The sequence below is a fragment of the Pristiophorus japonicus genome, chromosome 18 (genome assembly GCF_044704955.1).
Source record: "Pristiophorus japonicus isolate sPriJap1 chromosome 18, sPriJap1.hap1, whole genome shotgun sequence".
NCBI classification, from domain to species: Eukaryota; Metazoa; Chordata; class Chondrichthyes; family Pristiophoridae; genus Pristiophorus; species Pristiophorus japonicus.
In genome coordinates, this window is record NC_091994.1 from 87,309,960 (window position 1) to 87,329,622 (window position 19,663).

General features: G+C 45.3%; 1 protein-coding gene across 2 annotated transcripts in view; it reads left to right on the forward strand.

Moving 5' to 3' along the window:
- The window catches only part of ccdc30 (coiled-coil domain containing 30), a 178,871-nt gene that overhangs the window by 139,143 nt on the left and 20,065 nt on the right, over nt 1-19,663 (forward strand). For both annotated transcript variants that reach the window (XM_070860240.1, XM_070860241.1), the window contains 5 exons: nt 1,062-1,219; nt 3,403-3,568; nt 5,448-5,569; nt 8,884-9,025; nt 18,138-18,274. In XM_070860240.1, the coding sequence (XP_070716341.1) occupies nt 1,062-1,219; nt 3,403-3,568; nt 5,448-5,569; nt 8,884-9,025; nt 18,138-18,274 (725 nt within the window). The remainder of the gene's footprint in view (nt 1-1,061; nt 1,220-3,402; nt 3,569-5,447; nt 5,570-8,883; nt 9,026-18,137; nt 18,275-19,663) is intronic.

The window sequence follows — 19,663 nt, forward strand, 5'->3', positions numbered from 1 at the left end:
TTGTCCAGTACATCTTTCTGCCCAGACTTCCAAATGATATGTGTTCATACTATGAAGCTAACCACTTTATCTCGGCTGACTCTCCAGTGTGGTACTGCAGGGAATACTGCATTGTTGAAGGTGTTATTCTTCAGATAAGATATTAAACCGAGGTCCCATCCACCTGTCCCCTCTGATGTTCCAGGTGGACATTAAAGCTCCCAGGGCACCTTTCGAAGAAGAGCACTAAGTTAACCCAGTGTCCTGACCAACATTCCTTACTCAACTAACTGATCATTCCCCTTGTTGCTGTTTCTGGAATGCTTGTGCCACATTTCCCTATGAAGCAACAACCTTTTGCACTTCAAAGTAATTAATTGTATGGGAAGTACTTTGAGATATTTTTGAGAGATGTGCTGCAGTTTGGTATAAATTTCTTTCTTTATCTTTCCTTTTTTGTTTCTTTTCCTTTCTTCCTTCCTTCCTGCAGTGTATTCAGGTATTCCGGTAAACTTCCTTTAATTCATGCCGATCAGCAGTCATACAAAAGTCATCAATTAAAAGTAGTTGTGGCGAAAGGAAGTCTTAATTTGTATAGTTTAACATTTTTCAGTCAGCTAAGGTACGTCCTCGCTTTTAGATACTATGTGGCCGAATGCAGTTTCAGTCAGGAATGCGCTCAATTTGTGTTTTTCCCATACTTCTCAGTCAGGTGAATTCAGGGAAAAACAGGATCGAACCCAAACTCGGAACTAATGTGACGACGCAACTTAGCCTGTCCCAACCGACTCGGAGTTTACTGTATTGCAATCTTGTGCAATAACTGGATTCTGGGGCTACACTATGCATCTTTTACATAGAATTTTGGCTAGTACATGAAGCAGTATCTATTTTTTCCCCAAAAAATCATTGTTTATTCCAAGTCCCTTTTCCAAATCTGCTTGACTGGACTGTTCATTTAATATTTTGATCAGTTGATTATTTGAGAAGTGCCGTTTGCAAGTCATCAAAAATGCTTTGTCGTTCTCTCTTTTACCCCCCCTTGCTCCCATGGACAATCACGACGTGACCTCGGCCTGAAGACTGCAGAGCTACAGCAGCACTTGTGCGGCATTCAGCATCAGCTACGGCTGTCAGAGGCTCGATCCAAGGAGAGGGAGGCATTGGACACAGAGCTAATGGAAAGCAGGGACGCAGCAGCTAAGCTCAAGAATCACCTGCATGAGGAACAACTTCAGAGGTACAGTCTGAAGGGAGGGCATCCCATGATGTAGGAAAGGGAGTGGAGTATGTAAAGAAAATGAGACCAAGCATATAGGCTTACCTTACTTTTCCACTTCTAAATTAAATTATTAGGACAGATGACGCATTGGTGTTAATCTAACCTTTTAGGGGCTGTGTGGGCCATTCAAAATATGCATGGTTTTTGCATTGAAAAGCCGGCTATGTGGTATAACCCATCATTTTTGATCAAACTCTGACTTATTAACTGAATCACCGTATTTCACAGCAATATGTCTGGACAGATTAGCAGCCACATCATTCTAAGCTGCTTCTTGCTAATGCTGCATTTTGCTTCTATCCACTCCCCCCACAACCACCCAATGGCTGAATGTAAATGCACCGCATGGTGCTGTATTACACAGGGCAGGAGTTAGACGTTGAAGACCTGACTTGGGCTAAGTTGGGGGGGATTCAGACACGACAGCAAATGCAGTGCTACAGTAGCCTCAGCATGAACAGGTTTGCGTCGGGAAACTTGCCCATGGCTCTTACCCCTGACCGCTTGCTGGTGCATGTGTGTGGCCATGAGGGCAGGACAGAATTGGGCTTCGCTGTGATGCTCCCCATTGTCGAAACTTCCTAATACAAGAGCAAAAATACTGCGTATGTTGGAAATCGGAAATAAAAACATAAAATGCTGGAAATATTCGGCCGGTCAGGCAGCATCTGTGGAGAGAGAAACTGAGCTAACGTTTCAGGTCGATGACCTTCCGTTGTTTGTCTGACGAAAGATCATTCACCTGAAATGTTAACTCTGTTTCTCTCTCCATGGATGCTGCCTGACCTGCTGAATATTTCCAGCATTTTCTGTTTATATTTGAAACTTCCTAATACTTGCTGTTCAGGCTCACCTATGAAGTATGGCCATTTGGACGAGGTATTCGAGGGAGTCCGGGCCAGTGGAACCATGAATTGCCACTTTCAGGAGAGGAGAGAGAAAATGGTGGAATTCCATTTTTTTAACAAGAAAAGGTATCCTACATAGACTCTAGGACAGAAAACTCTTAAGTTATAAGGAAAGACACGCACAACTGAAATTCTTGTTGCAGAAGGTGGAGAGGATTATCCGGCTCTTTAAAGGTGGACGGTAAAAGTAGGACAATAGTTTGGTCTCCTGTAGCTGATGTTTAAGCAAAAGTAAAAGCACCTTTAAATTGGATTAGATGCACCAAATTTAATTTCATAGATATAAAATAATTTAAGTGAAAATTTCCTGATGTACAGTACAGTCTGTATAATCTCTAATGTGCAGTGATTATATGTAACCTCTACACATTGTACACTACTCGTGTTCATTACATATAGAAGTTCCCAGACATATTGACATCTGGACTTTTAAGCCTCGATATTTACCCACACGACGGGCGGGCATTTAAAAATGAAAGAAAACGGGAACAAGTCCCCAATCCCCCACGACTGCGCCGGTTGCCATCTTTTACAGCGACGGAATTCAAGGCGTCCGATTGTGTCCTGCTATGGAGAGGCGGGACACTTCATTGACATATTTATATCGGGCTCCCACAATGCAAATGGGAGTTAAATTCTGCATGGGGGCCGGGAAACCTGGCAATGAAAGGGAAGTGGGAACTGCCGGCTCTCCAAGGTAAGTGCCTTTTCCAGCACTCCGTGTGAGCCAAGAGGGGTAGGAATGCTCTCCTTGGCCCATCAAGGAAGCCTTCCACCTCCCCTCTGCCGATCATGGCCTCTCTCATTCCCCTGCCGCAATCACCGACTCCCTCCAGCCCCTATAGTCCCTCTTACCAAGCCCCAACCATGGCCGAACTTCTGCCGAATGTCTGCGCTCCTCTAATTCTGCCCTCTTGAGCATCCCTGATTATAATCGCTCAACCATTGGTGGCCGTGCCTTCTATTGCCTAGGAACCAAGCTCTGGAATTCCCTGCCTAAACCTCTCTACACTGCTACTTCTCTTTCCTCCTTCGAAATGCTCCTTAAAACCTACCTCTTTGACCAAGCTTTTGGTCACCTGCACTAATTTCTACTTATGCGGCTCGGTGTCAAATTTTTATCTCATAATACTCCGAAGCACCTTGGGACATTTCATTTCGTTAAAGGCACTATATAACAAACAAGTTGTTAGACACATTCCACCCGGTCTATAACTCTCCCTCTCTAATTAGGAAACTTGCAGATCAGAATGCAGATGAGCTCCAGCAACAAATCAAAGCAATGCAAGAAAAGGAAGGGTGCTTATCACGGGGCAAATGTGATATGCAGCAGGCACTGCAGCAACAGGATATACGGCTGAAAGTTCTGGAAGAGGAAAAGGACGCCTTGTTTGCCGAGGTTAGCAACTGGGGGATGAAATACAGCTGAGTGACACTCAATTACATCGTCCATGAAATTAGATTGAATAGGATTGCAACAAATTACAGGGTGGGCATATAATTGGCAAATGAAGTTCACTCATAAATGTGAGGTATTACATTTTAGTAGGAAGAATAGGGAGGTCACTTATTACTTGGAGGATGAGAGTCCAGGAACAAAAGGATCTCGCAGTACAAATACACAAATCGCAAAAATTTGCACCAGGTTAGCAACGCCATAAAAAAAGCAAACCAAACACTTGGGTTTATTTCTAGAGGTATAGAATTGAAAAGTAGGGAAGTTTTGCTAAACCTGTATCGAACCTTGGTTAGACCACACTTAGAGTACTGCGTACAGTTCTGGTCGCCATATTATAAAAAGGATATAGAGACAATGGAGAGGGTGCAGAGAAGGTTTACAAGGATGATACCAGAAATGCGAAGGTATACATATCAGGAAAGGATGAACAGGCTGGGTCTCTTTTCTCTTGAAAAAAGAAGGCTGAGGGGTGACCTAATAGAGGTCTTTAAAATTATGAAAGGTTTTGATAGAGTGGATACAGAGAGAATTTTTCCACTTGTGGAGAAGAGCATTAATAGAGGCCATCAACATAAGATAGTCACCAAGAAATCCAACAGGGAATTCAGAAGAAAATTCTTTACCCAAAGAGTGGTGAGAATGTGGAACTCGCTACCACAGGGAGTAGTTGAAGCGAATAGTATCGATGCATTTAAGGGAAGGCTAGACAAGCATATGAGGGAGAAGGGATTAAAGGGGTGTGCAGATAGATTTAGATGAGGAAAGACTGGAGGAGGCTCGAGTGAAGCATAAACGTCGGCATGGACTGGTTGGGCCGAGTGGCCTGTTTCTGTGCTGTATATCCTATGTAGATTTTCTTTTTTCAATTTTCTCCCTTGCTCACCAGAATGGATTGACTTTATTTGGGAACAGTCCATGAACACTGGGTGCCCTTCGGGTATCTGACCCAGTTACACATTCTTCATGTGTGTTGACAGGCCATTTAATTATGCTATATCAGTGCTGAGCCTGATCCTGTCCTCAGCCAGTCTTTGCACACACAGACTTTCCTGCAGCATCACTGGATAGCAATCAGGAGCAGGAATCCTCGATGATATTACAGGCATTCCTTTGAAAATAATAAACTGGTCTCTAAGCCAATTCGTTCACCGCAGTGCTTTACCCACACACTCTAAGCTGTAGGTTTGATTGTCCTCATAATTTCCCCCAGCAAAATTCACAAAGTTTGGAGGAAAGCAGCAAGCATCTGAGCAGTTGTGCAGTGGAAGCGTGCTGGGCCCTTATCCCAGAGGTCAATGGATCAAAACTGTTCCAAGAGCATAAAAAAATAGGAGTAGGAATAGGTCATACGGCCCCTTGAGCCTGCTCCGCCATTCAATAAGATCATGGCAATAAGATCATGGCTGATTCTCTGCTAGCAGCAACATCAACTTTCAGAGATCGATAGATTTTTGGATATTAAGGGAATCAAGGGATATGGGTACAGTGCAAGATTGGTGGTGTTGATATAGATCAGCCATGATCTTATTGAATGGTGGAGCAGGCTCGAAGGGCTGAATGGTCCACTCCTGCTCCTGTGTCTTGCGTTCTTATGTAGCAAGGGTGGAAAAGATACGTGTCAACTGGGCAGGTGAGGAGTCACCCCAGGATGCAACAAGCGGGCACCTAAGTAACAGTGTAGAAAGGTGAAAAACACATTTTTTTTTTAATTAATTATTATTTTGTGTGATCCAGTGTGTGCAGTGTTTGTGTATCATTTTAAAGTACAAAGTGTTTGTTTGTTAATTCCCAGTGCTAATGTAAGCCATTCTCCATCTAGAATCTCTGTGATCAAAACACTAATAAGAAGCTGTTGGATGATCTGTGTACACACAAACAGGAGATAGAGAAACTTAAGGAAGAGCTGCAGAACCTTCTCCGACAATTGGATTCACAAGTCAGGCGAGTGAATGGATAATTCGTCAGGGGTGATCAAGAGTGGGAAGGAACTAATGGTGTCCTGTGGACCCAGGGTTATAGGCCCCAATATTGGTGGCCTTACCGCCCACTGCTGCCGCTGACTGCCGCCGAGTTCTGCTGCCGTTTTCCTCTCGCTCCCAGTTTCCACTTGGGCTGGAGTGGGCGGGAGGGGAGCACCACCAGGAATCGCCCGCTGATGTCCTCTGGCGGCCAAGTCGCGTAAGTGGCCTGCCAAGATGCCAGATTGGTGCGGACGGGAGTGGGCACCAGCAGGGGGAAGGACTGCTGCGTGGAGGCTGGTCTAATCCCGACGGGTAGATATGAAGACCTGCAAGAAAAGGTTAGTGAATATCTTTTTTTTTAAATGTTCACAGCGACGTACCTGGATGGGATCCCCAGAAGGTGTTCCAGTGGGGTTGTTTTTTTTGTAATGTTTTTTATTTTTTAGGTCTTCCGCCCTCCCTGGGCTCGACTCCATCCACTTGGGCGGCAAGCTCATTTGCCGCCGAGATTGACAGCTCCCGCCCGCTGCTGCCCAGATTGATGGCGTGTGCTGTTGATTTGCCGCCGGGTAGTACTGCCACCTCTTTTAGAGGAATCTTTCAGGCAAAGTACTGCCCGGTCTCTCGGTGGCCATCGGCGGTCCTTTGGGCGGCAAATGTGCGGGCCTTGCAGCTCATGAAAACCGGGGCCACAATTTTTATGTTACAGGAAGGTTTAGACATTCTGATTGTCCAGATTGACCCAATTGTAGCCGTGAAAATGTTGCTAGTCTCATTTGCAGTAGCTGCACTAGTAATTCTCAGTTTTGAAGTGAGATGCTTTCCCTCTCCAATGAGAGAAATCAAGAGAGGTCTTTGGAGGCATGGCTATCCCGGCATCCTTGGATCAAATGAAAGTGCTCCATTAACATCATAGAGGAAACTGCGCAGTGCAGTGGGTTAGTCACTGGCCTATCACTTCTGGGGCTTTGGTTCAAATCCAACCCTGACTGCTGGGATGAAAGTTTTCTCTGTCTGCTGGTTGTAAAGGTCCTCTGTGAAATGAGTTTTGGCAGACTTAATCCACTTCTTTGTAGGCATGGGCTACTAAATGGCAACTTCAATCAGATGGGCTTAAAGATGATTGGTGTAAAGAATGGAAAAAAAATCACACTGGTGGTGTAGGGTGTGGCCTCTCTAGGATGGGGCGAAGGCACGTTGTTGGGGCAGAATAGAGAAAGCTGTGCTATATCTGATCTGGGAGGGCGTGATGCTGATGGTGGGTTCTTGAACTGCAAAGTGTTCTATTCATTGACACTAACTTCACCTTGATGAACTAAGCCATAGAACCTTATTTAATACAAAAACCAGACCTCTTTATAGGACCTTACTTTTAAGGAGGTGAGTTACTACATGTAATATATGCACCTGCGTGTATGCTCATGGGTTTGTCGAGCTTTTGAGTTGGGAGTGGCTTAGTCAGCCACGTGATGTTCACAAGACTCAATAAAATCCTAGCCAGTTGGGTTCAGGGGATCCACGATGAGGCAGGTGGTTGTGAGATTGGTGGATGAACTCGTAATGTGTAGTGTGATTGTTAAACCTTTGCTAATAAACCAACTAGTTCTTAAGAGCAATGTGTTGCTATGAATTTTTAAGCAAAGAACCCATGAAGCAAATACATTACATTACACTACACCGAGAATTGGGACTTGGGACAAAACTGAGGCAGAACATCGTGTGGAATCCACCGCATTTGTATCATGGGATGGATTCCAAAGTATCAGAGCAGCAAATAACTGTACTCGCACATGCACTGGATGTTGAAAGTCGGGATTAGTTCATTTCTGGGAAAGGTCCATACCAGCCAGTGATTATGAAACTGCAGCAGAGGTTTGAATGTGAGGGTTGACCTTGCTTGCGGCCAGACAATATAACGGGGGCTTTCGCTGTAGTGGTAACTTCAATCTTTTGCATTACATAAGAACATAACATAAGAAATAGGAGCAGAAATAGGCGCCTCGAGCCTGCTCCGCCATTCAATAAGATCATGGCTGCTCTGATCTTGGCCTCAACTCCACTTCCCTGCCCGCTCCCCATAACCCTTGACTCCCTTATCGTTCAAAAATCTGTCTATCTCCACCTTAAATATATTCAATGACCCAGTTCAACAGCTCTCTGCGGTAGAGAATCCCAAAGATTCACGACCCTCTAAGAAGAAATTCCTCCTCATCTCCATCTTAAATGGGCAACCCCTTATTCTGAAACTATGCCCCCTTGTTCTAGATTCCCCCACAAGGGGCCTGACCAGCCCCCTCAGAAGCTTATACGTTTCAATAAGATCACCTCTCATTCTTCTAAACTCCAATGAGTATAGGCCCAACCTGATCAACCTTTCTTCATTAGATAACCCCATCATCTCAGGAATCAACCTTGTGAGCCTTCTCTGAACTGCATCCAATATAAGTATATCCCTCCTTAAATAAGGAGACCAAAACTGTACGCAGTACTCCAGGTATGGTCTCACCAACGCCCTGTACAGTTGTAGCAAGACTTCCCTACCTTTATACTCCATTCAGATACTCCATACTCCATGCAATAAAGGCCAACATTCCATTTGCCTTCCTAATTACTTGCTGTACCTGCTTGCTAACTTTTTGTGTTTCATGTACAAAGACCCCCCGGATCCCTCTGTGCCGCAGCATTTTAAATAATAAGTTGCTTTTTTATTCTTCCTACCAAAGTGGATAACCTCACATTTTCCCATATTATACTCCATCTGACAAATTTTTGCCCACTCACTTAACCTATCTATATCCCTTGCCATGTTCCTTTTTTGTTAGACTGACAAATAACACATCTCCAGGTGGCTCTCAGTGCTTCTGAAGGCTGTAGCACCTCCTCATTTATCAAATAGTACTGCTGCTGAAGTCAAAGCTGCTGTGAATGCCAGCATTGTGCAGTAAAGGGGACGTCAAAGTAAATATGCCACACAGTCTATAATTATACTATTAGATGCACATGGTTCCTGGATTAGGCATTTCTGTTCCATTATTTTCTTGTGTCAGGCTTGGCACAGTGGTACACTCCTGGTATCCCGGACAATATTTATCCATTAACCCTTAAACATGTTATCTGGTCATTATCTCATTGCTGATGGTAATGCTGGCTGTGTGCAAATTGACTGCTGTGTTTGCATATATTATAACAGTGACTACATCTCAAAAGTACTTCCTTGGCTGTGAAGCATTTGAGACACCCTGAGGACATGAAAGGTGTTAATTAAATGCAAGTTTTGTTTTTCTTTCTTACCAGAATGTATAATGAGAAACAGGTGAGACACAAACAGAAGCTGCGCAAAGCTAAAGAGATCTTTATCCGTGAAGTGATGCTGCGGGATGGTAAAATAAAACATTTGGAAAGTGAGCTCAAATTGATGAAAAACCTGATGGATAAGGTGAGTCCAAATAGTAGCAGCTATTTATTTGTAAGTTAAAGGTTGTGTGTTTAATCCCAATTCCAGGATTTGAGCGCATATCTAGGTCAACATTCCGGTGCAGTACTAAGGGAGTGCTACATTGTTATTAATATGGCTCCACTTATCTGTAGAATAACTCCATGAGGCCTAGTGCTGTGCTTGACTGCTGTGACCTTGGTCTCTTTATTGTAACTCCAGCGAGTGCCTTCACCACGTGGTGACCAGCCTTTTATACAGCTCCTGCCTGGGCCTCCCACAGTTGCACCCTCTAGTGGTACCAGCATAGTATATACACAGCGTATACATATATGACAACATTCCCCCCCCCAAGGTCTTTGATGCGAGTTAGTTACAGGTTGAAGCGATCCGGAACTCTGCGCTCCCTGGTTGATCGTCTGAGTATCACTTCTGGCATGGGTGAGTCGGTCAGGCCACTGCTGTCTTGCAGTGCTGTTGGTCTGACTAGACTGCTGGGGATGGTGGGATCATCCTCGTGGTTGGCAGCTAGGTCTGCTGATGATTAGGTGTGTGTAGGTGGATCGCTGAAGGTAAGGTCCTCTCCTGGTAGTTCCTGCTTACCTGTAAATCGCAATTTGGTCTGGTCCAAATGCTTTCTGCACGTTTGTCCGTTAAGCAGTTTGACAACAAAAACTCTATTCCCCTCCTTGGCTAAGACAGTGCCAGCGACCCATTTGGGGCCATGACCGTGATTCAGCACAAACACCGGGTCGTTTACAGTGATGTCGCGTGATACAGCTGCTCAATCATGGTACATGTTTTGCTGATAACGCCTGGTTTCCACCTGATTGTTGAGGTCAGGGTGGACTAAGGAGAGCCTGGTTTTGAGTGCACATTTCATTAGTAACTCCATAGGGGGGACCCCGGTAAGCGAGTGAGGTTGTGTCTTGCACCCAGGATAGATAGGTTTGTAAGGAGCCTTCCGTGACGCATTTCAAGCTCTGCATTATGGTTTGGACTGCCCGTTCCGCTTGGCCGTTGGATGTGGGCTTGAACAGGGCAGACCTGACATGCTTGATGCCATTGCGGGTCATGAATTCATTGAATTCCGAGCTGGTGAAACACGGACCATTGTCGCTGACCAGAATGTCGGGCAAGCCATGGGTGGCGAACATGGCCCTGAGGCTTTCAATGGTGGCGGTGGATGTGCTGGATGCCATTATTACACATTCGATCCATTTAGAGTAGGCGTCCACTACAACGAAAAACATTTTTCCTAGAAAGGGGCCCGCATAATCTACGTGGATTCTGGACCATGGTTTTGAGGGCCAGGACCACAGACTGAGTGGAGCCTCCCTGGGGGCATTGCTCAACTGGCGCACGCACAACTCCAAGTCCGAGTCAATGCCGGGCCACCAGACATGGGACCTGGCGATAGCCTTCATCATGACTATGCCTGGGTGGGCACTGTGTAGGTCGCGTATGAAGTTTGCCCTGCCTTTTTTTGGCAGGACTACGCGATTGCCCCATAAGAGGCAATCCGATTGAATGGACATTTCGTCTTTACGACGGTGAAACGGCTTTATCTCGTCTTGCATTTCTCTTGGGACCGCTGACCAGCCCCCATTGAGGACGCAACTTTTAATAAGATAGAACACAGGGTCCTGGTTGGTCCAGGTCCTGATCTGGCGGGCCGTTACGGGTGACCCTTCGCTTTCGAAGACGTCCATGACCAGGCATAGGTCTGGGGGCTGTGCTATTTCCACCCCGGTAGCCGGCTGAGGGCATCGGCGCAGTTCTCAGTGCCTGGCCTGCGGCGGATCGTATCATTGTAAACCGACAGTGTTAGTGCCCATCTTTGGATTCGTGACGAAGCATTGGTGTTTATGCCTTTGCTTTCCGAAAACAGTGAGATTAGGGGCTTGTGGTCAGTTACTAACTTGAACCTGAGTCCGAACAAATACTGGTGTATTTTTTTTTACTCCATAGACACAGGCCAAAGCCTCCTTCTCGACCATACTATAGGCTCTTTCGGCCTTGGATAACTTCTAGACGCATATGCAACCAGTTGGAGTTTGCCCGCTACATTTGCTTGCTGTAAAACACACCCAACACCGTACGACGACACGTCACATGCTAAAACTAGACGTTTACCTGGGTCATACAATACAAGCAACTTGTTCGAACACAGCAAATTTCTGGCCTTTTTGAAGGCGGTATTTTGATTTTGACCTCAAACCCAGTCGTCTCCCTTGCGTAGCAACTTGTGCAACGGTTCAAGCGAGGTGCTCAACCCTGGAAGAAAGTTACTGAAATAGTTGAGGAGTCCCAGGAACGAGCGCAGCTCCGTTACATTTCGTGCGTTCTTGATGGCCTCTGTCTTCAAGTCTGTGGGCCTGATGCCAGCTGCCGCAGTCTTCCTCCCCAGGAATTCTACCTCTGGCGCCAGGAAGACACATTTGGATCATTTCAACCGGAGTCCGACTCTGTTTAGTCGACTTAAAACCTCTTGCAGGTTGTGTAGGTGTTCAGTGATGTCGCGACCAGTGATTAGGATGTCATCCTGAAATACGACGGTGCATGAAACTAATTTCAACAGACTCTCCATGTTCCTTTGGAAGATGGCTGCAGCCGAGCGGATCCCGAACGGGCACCTGTGATACAAAAACAGTTCCTTGTGTGTGTTAATGCACGTTAATTTTTTCAACGACTCAACCAGCTCCTGGGTCATGTAAGCGGAGGTTAGATCCAGCTTGGTGAACGCCTTTCCCCCTGCTAATGTCGCAAAGAGATCATCGGCTTTGGGTAGCGGGTACTGGTCCTGTAATGAAACTCGGTTGATCGTTACCTTGTAGTCGCCGCAGATTCTGACCGTGCCTTCGCTCTTTAGTACCGGAACAATCAGGCTGGCCCACTCGTTGAATTCGACTGGTGATATGATTCCCTCGCGTTGAAGTCTGTCCAATTCCATCTCCACTTTCTCCCTCATCATGTAAGGGACCACTCGAGCCTTGTGGTGAACAGGCCGTGCCTCGGGGACCAAGTGGATCTGCCCTTTGGCGCCTGTGAAGTTGCCAATGCCTGGTTCAAATAAGGATAGGAACTTGCTCAACACTTCAGCACAGGAAACATCGTCCACTGAAGATAGTGCTTTGATGTCTTCCCAGTTCCACCGAATCTTCCCCATCCAGCTTCTGCCAAGCAGCGTTGGCCCGTTGCCTGGTACAACCCACAGTGGCAATTCATGTATCTCTCCATCATAGGATACTTTTACGTTTGCACTGCCGATAACTAGGATCAGTTCCTTGGTGTAAGTGCGCAGCTTTGTCTGAATCGGGCTCAGCTTGGGTCTTTGTTCTTTGTTGCCCCACAGCCTCTCAAATGCCTTCTGGCTCATAAATGACTGACTCGCCCCCGTGTCCAACTCCAGGAGACAGGAATGCCATTTATCTTGCCATTCATCATCATGGGGTGACTTTTGGTAGTGAAGGTGTGCACCTCATACACTGCTTCCTCGGGCTGAGTCGCCTCTCTAGCTTGTACTTTGTGATCCTTGCTGGATCGGAAACCTCCTGCCGACTCCTCTGCCACGTTTTGAGTTGCAGTTCTTCTGCGGGTGACCCTTTTGGCCGCAGCCATTGCACACATGGTGTCTGAATCGACACAGATGGGCCCGATGGTTACCCCCGCAACGCCAGCATGTTAAACGATTCACATTTACACCCCTTGGCGCACCCTGAGTCGGACTAATTCTTTGATCAAGAGTTATTTTCTGCATAGTACTTGCCAGTGAGTTTTGATTCTGGGAGAATCTCAACGTTGAGGTCGTGAACACCTGGCTTAAGGTGATGGTCCGCTTCACGTCCCATCCCGTTGCGAAAATGTCCCGCAACACATTGTTGAGGAGTTCGCCAAATTCACATGGTTCCGTGAGCCTTCGTAGATCTGCGACATATTCCGCTAAATCCTGGCCCTCGGTGCGGCGGTATGTGTAGAAGCAATACCTGGCCAGCGAAACCCGAGTAAAGGCTTCACCCTCTGTAAACTTTTCAAAACTACCAACAGCAGCCATCTCTGCATTTAAGTCCATGACCTGTACTTGTCACCAGTTAATATGTCTCTACTTATCTGTTGAACAATTCCACGAGGCCGAGTGCTGTGCTTGAACTGCTGTGACCTTGGTCTCTTTATTGTAACTCCAGAGAGTGCCTTCACCACGTGGTGACTAGCCTTTTATACAGCTCCTGCCTGGGCCTCCCACAGTTGCACCCTCTAGTGGTACCAGCATAGTATATACACAGAGTATACATATATGACAGTCATAGATGATGTCTTTCAGGTGTGAAGTTAAAATAAGGCTATGTCTGCCTGCTCAGGTGAATGTAAAAGATCCCATTGCTCTAGTCAAAGATGAGTACGGAATACTGCTGCTTAACATTTCTCCCTCACTTCACGCCACCAAAATACAGATTACAGATTAACTGATATTTCATCTCATTTGCTGTTTTATCGGGAAACTTTTAAAAGCCAGCAAAGAACGACTAAAAAATTAATAAAGAGAGAGAAGATCGATTATGAAAGTAAACTAGCACCAAGTATAAACACAGTAAGAGTTTCTACAGGTACATAAAAAGGAAAAGAGTGGCTAAAGTAAATGTTGGTCCCCGAGAGGATGAGACTGGAGAATTAATAATGGGGAACAAGGAAATGGCAGAGACTTTGAACAAATATTTTGTATCAGTCTTCACCATAGAAGACACAAAAAACATCCCAATAGGGGATAATCAAGGGGCCATAGGGAGGGAGTAACTTAATACAATCACTATCACTAAAGAAGTAGTACTTGGTAAAATAATGGGACTAAAGGCAGATAAGTCCCCTGGACCTGATGACTTGCATCCTAGAGTCCTAAAAGAAGTGGCTGCAGAGATAGTGGATGCATTGGTTGTAATCTATCAAAATTCCCTGGATTTTGGGGAGGTCCCAGTGGATTTGAAAACCGCAAATGTAATGCCCCTATTTAAAAAAGGAGGCAGATAAAAAGCAGGAAACTATAGACTGATTAGCCTAACATCTGTTGTTGAGAAAATGCTGGAGTCCATTATTAAGGAAGCAGTAGCAGGACATTTGGAAAAGCATAATTCAATCAAGCAGAGTCAGCATAGTTTTATGAAAGGGAAATCATGTTTGACAAATTTGCTGGAATTCTTTGAGGATGTAATAAGCAGGGTGGATAAGGGGAAACTAGTGGATGTGGTGTATTTGGATTTCCAGAAGGCATTCGATAAGATGCCACATAAAAGGTTACTGCACAAAGATAAAAGTTCACGGGATTGCGGGGTAATATATTAGCATGGATTGAGGATTGGCTAACTAACAGAAAACAGAGAGTTGGGATAAATGGCTCATTTTCCAGTTGGCAAACAGTAACCGCAGGGATCGGTGCTGGGGCCTCAATCTATATTAGTGACTTGGATAAAGGGACCAAGTGTAATGTAGCCAAGTTTGCTGATGATACAAAGATGGGTGGGAAAGCAAATTGTGAGGAGGACACAAAAAATCTGCAAAGGGATATAGAGAGGCTAAGTGAGTGGGCAAAAATTTTGCAGGTGGAGTATAATGTAGGAAAATGAGGTTATCCACTTTGGCAGAAAAAATAGAAAAGTAAATATAATTTAAATGGAGAAAAATTGCAAAGTGCTCCAATACAGAGGGACCTGGGGCTCCTTATGCATGAAACACAAAGAGTGAGTATGCAGGTACAGCAAGTAATCAGGAAGACAAATGGAATGTTGGCCTTTATTGCAAGGGGGATAGAGTATAAAAGCAGAGAAGTCCTGCTACAACTGTACAGGGTATTGGTGAGGCCACACCTAGAGTACTGCGTGCAGTTTTGGTCTCCGTATTTAAGGAAGGATATACTTGCATTGGAGGCTGGTCAGAGAAGGTTCACTCGCTTGATTCTGGAGATGAGGGGGTTGACTTATGAAGATAGGTTGAGTAGGTTGGGTCTATACTCATTGGATTTCAGAAGAATGAGAGGTGATCTTATCGAAACATATAAGATAATGAGAGGGGCTCAACAAGTTGGATGCAGAGAGTAAATTTCCACTCATTGGGGCAACTAAAACTAGGGGGCATAGTCTCAGAATAAGGGGCCGCCCATTTAAAACTGAGATGAGGAGGAATTTCTTCTCTGAGGATTGTAACTCTATGGATTTCTCTGCCCCTGAGAGCTGTGGAGGCTGGGTCATTGAATATATTTAAGGCGGAGATAGACAGATTTTTGAGCCTCAAGGGAATAAAGGATTATGGGGAGCGGGCAGGAAAGTGGAACTGAGTCCATGATCAGATCAGCCATGATCTTATTAAATGGCAGAGCAGGCTCGAGGGGTCAGACGGCCTACTCCGGCTCCTATTTCTTATGTTCCTGGGTGGAACTGGTTGCCACATTTGCCGACAAAATCACAGTAACTGTATTTTACAAGTCATTGGTTTTGAAGCACTTTGCGACATCCTAGAGATGTGATGAGCCTTTGTGCATTTGAAAGATATCTCTCTAGTTCATTTAATTCTCAATTGGTAAAGGCATTATATCACTCAGTTGTACACACCAGGAAATCCCTAGCTTAGATCCACGACCTGTGATGAATTAGCTGATCTTACCCAGGATAGCAATAAAGTTACTGCAATTGGGCGCAGTGCCACCAGGCAGGGAGGACAAATATCAGCCAAGGTTCCTATTCCCCATTGCTCTTATGTTAACACTGTCTTGCACAATGAAAATGATCACTTGGGTATGGTACTGAAGGATGTGGAACCCTTCCCCAGCACGTTTCAGCACCTTCAGGAGAGGAGGATAAAAAAAATCCTTTCTTTATATAAAAAAGCAATGTGGGCAGAATGCTGGCAGCTTGTATTGTTGCTGGCTCTTGCATAAAAGACAGCTACGTTCAGTGTTAAGCAGACACGTCAGTTCCTGTTGACCTGAGCTCGCAAGAGTTGTAAAATCACTGATTAATTTTGAACACTTGGGTATGGGACTTTTCTCAGAAGGGACAAGTAGAAGGCTGACCCTTCCTGTAGGACCCAAAGCCCCTTCATATTGTACAAGTGCTGCTGGAATCTGACACCCGAGTCTTGTGCAGCAATAGTAACAAGCTAAACTTGTGAGGTTTGTTTTGTCCTCCTGGGTGCTGTCTTTAGCAAATCTGACCAGTTTAGCTTACTGTGGGCTGCACATAACTCTCACAACAGTTAGTGGCAGCACCAACCCAATCTAAACATGGCTCACAGTAAAGAGGGAACTTAACAACAACAGCAACTTTCATTTACATAACACTTTTAACATAGTAGAACATCGTAAGGCATTTCACAGGAGTGGTGTCAGATAAAATTTAACATGAGCTACATAAGATATTGGGACAGGTGACCAAAAGCCTGGCCATAGAAGTAAGTTTTATTGGAGGAGAGAAAGGTGGAGTACTTTAAGGAGGGAATTCCAGCGCTTGGGGCCTAGACAGCAGAAGGCACAGCCACCAATGGTGGGGCAATGGAAATCGGGAACACAGAAGAGGCCTGAAATGGAGACTAGCTAGTAAAGGTTAAGTATATACATATGCTAACTACAAATAGGCAGGTCGTGGGATTAGTAGCCTGTGAATGGATTTTACAATACTGGATGTGAGTTAGCATGAATGGGCCTACTGGCCTTTTCTCGTCATGGGTACACAAATATAAATCAGGAGGTGAAATGTATGATGTATGTTGCCAGAATTCTGAGGAAGGTTTGCACCTGAAATATTACCCTACCTTTTTCTTCCAGGTACTGACCAACCTACTATGTGGTTCACGCATTTTCTGTATTTATTTCAGATTTCCAGCATTTCTGTCACTTTTTATCTGAAATGAAAGTTGAAATTAGATCATCTGTCTTTTGTCAGTCTGATCTTCCACCCATTCAAGAGCACGTTTTCTCTTAAGTCAAATTTTTTGTCTTATAATAATCCTGTGAAGCGCCTTGGGACATTTTGCTATGTTAAGGTTGCTATATAAATACAAGTTTGTTGTTAAATCAGTCAATCTGAACTATTAGGGATACGTTTATTGAGATGAAAGTCTCCTCTATCTGTTACTTATAAGGACCTAAGTGAAGTTACTTTGGGCAGTCCCAAAGCAGCATGAGCCCAGCGCACACAACTGCCCTAACACTTTGAGAAGCCGCAGGATTATCCATGTAGAAAGAATGTCACCGTGGTACAGCAGGTATGCTCCTCTAGCACGAACACCAGTGACCCTAGCGAGCATTTAAAAATTATGTTAAAAATCAAGAGGCAAAATTACCCCTCTCCCCGATTGGGGGCGCTAACCTTCCAGGGCCGGGATTTTTATCGCCTAGTCCAGAAGTCCCGCCCCCGACGCGGAATTGGACCTTCCGCCCCTCAAAGGAAGCAGAGCACTGTCACTGGCGCTCCGCTTCCTTTGAGGGGCAGCAGGGTAGCAGTGATGCTCCGTGACTCACTACCCCACCCCTCCCCTTGGATTAAAGGGGAGAACCGCAACACACTCTGCATGGCCCTTTGGTGGCTGCCGCAGGATCACTAGGGCAGCGTGAGACCGGGCCAGCAGCCAGCACCCAAAACGGAGTGCCAGGCTGCACAAAATGGTGGCCCGGTCCACGCTAGGGCTGCAATGGTCTGGCTGACCCTAGAGTTGACTGACAAATAAAGATGGCAGCCCGTGGCTCTGCAGGCCTCCCCTTTAAGCAGCTCCCCGGGAGCGGGTGTCCGCCAGCTTCGAAGCTGCCATTGACCTCCGCCTGCGCCAGCTATGCGGCTCGCGGGGCGTTAAGGGGTCGGCGCGCGGCAGTGAGGCATCGGCGCACACTGCGATGACCTCATTGATGGTTGCGTGGTGGCCCAGGGCGCTAACCACGGTGCACGGCACTGCCGTGTCAGTGCCTCCACAACCCCTCGAGCAATTTCCCGAGAGACGGTAGTGCCCCCCTCCCCCGGGTGAAAACTGCCCACTGGAGGTGCTCGGGCTATAAAAACGGGCAATTTCACCCCTCGAGAGTTTTTAAATATAGCTGTGATTAATCGTGCCCATGTTGTCTCTTGTCACCGTCCAACAGGAACACGCCTGGAACATGAAGGTCACATATGAAAACGATCTGCTCCTTGTTGAAAAGAGAGAGCTTCTACAACAGTTGAATGAACAGGAGGATGTTGTACGGAACAACAAATCAGTTGTCTGCAGCGTAAAGCACAGGTACCCGCACTGCAGACAGGTTCTCCCTGTACATTATAATTCATTTCTTTAAAGTTTACTTTTCATTTGTGCAAGAGGGGAAATATTAAAAACAGGAGCCCTGAATTCTGGGCAAGCTGTGAAGAAGTCTAGAGCGGGGCCTGGTTACCTGGTCACCAGAAGTGTGAATGGGCACTTCTTGCGTATGACCCTTCCATTATCAGCGGGACTGATCGGATCACGGCATCAACTCAAAATGCCGCCGGTACTGTATGAAGCAGGCAGAAGTGGGGCCCGGTATTGTTCAAAATGCCTCTTTCACTGTGGCAATCAGATGCAGAGCTGGCCTTGTAGTTATTTTTAAATGATCTTTGGCTGGCGTAGTCAGCCTTCTTGCACTGCGACAAGGAGCTGCAGTGAGCTCCCCCACACCAAATGAGCCCTAGGTTGTCACGTTTATTTTTATCGTTCAGTAAATGTGGGTGTTTTCCTCTTTCTCACAAACCACTTTTTATTTAATTTTTATTTGTATTTTGTTTTCTATGACAACTACCTCAGGTCCTTATTGTCTTTGAACACAATACTTGTCAAGTATTCTAAGCATGATACCTTCAATAGTCATGAATAATGATGAGGTATTGTGTGAGGAAGATTTGTGTAAAAGGCCACATAAGTCTGAAATGGTTTGTTGATTCAGTGCACATAATATAGAATCAGAACTGCAGACATCGGATAATAGCAGGTGGAGAAACAGGTGTGTACTCAATAAGCATTACAATTTCAGATTTTTACACAACCATCTTTTCATGGGCCTTTTCCCCATGAACAAGAAACTATGCCTTTTCTATATTATTATCTCAGAGGAGCATACCAAAGGGTTTAACATTTACTCCACTCATATTCTGTTTGCTGAATTTAACTCTGCCAACATAAGAACAGCCAAGGATGAGAAAAAGGTCAATCAGCCCCATAAAATGCCTCCCTGTGGCCTGTACATTTGGTTCTACTACCCAGACTTCCTTTGAAGCCATACTCTGTGGTTACTTATCTATACTGTTTAATATTTTATACACCTCAATGAGGTGCCCCCTCCACCTCTAGCACCTGAGTTTATCAAATTTTCCCTCCTAGTTCATCCCTTCTACACTTGGGATCATTTTTGTTGCTCCACTCTGTACCTTTTCCAATACATGTACCATGCAACAAATTTCAGAAGAACTGTTGTCCTGTTTAAACTGCTTTTAATTCCTTAGGTGTTAAAACTAATAACCGTATCTACTCATTTGATGTACTGATTGCAAGACATTTTTAAAAACACATCTATATATACGATTAACAGTAGAGAAACAGATAACACAATTACAGTGGTGCATATCCCAGAAGACACATCATCATCATCATAGGCAGTCC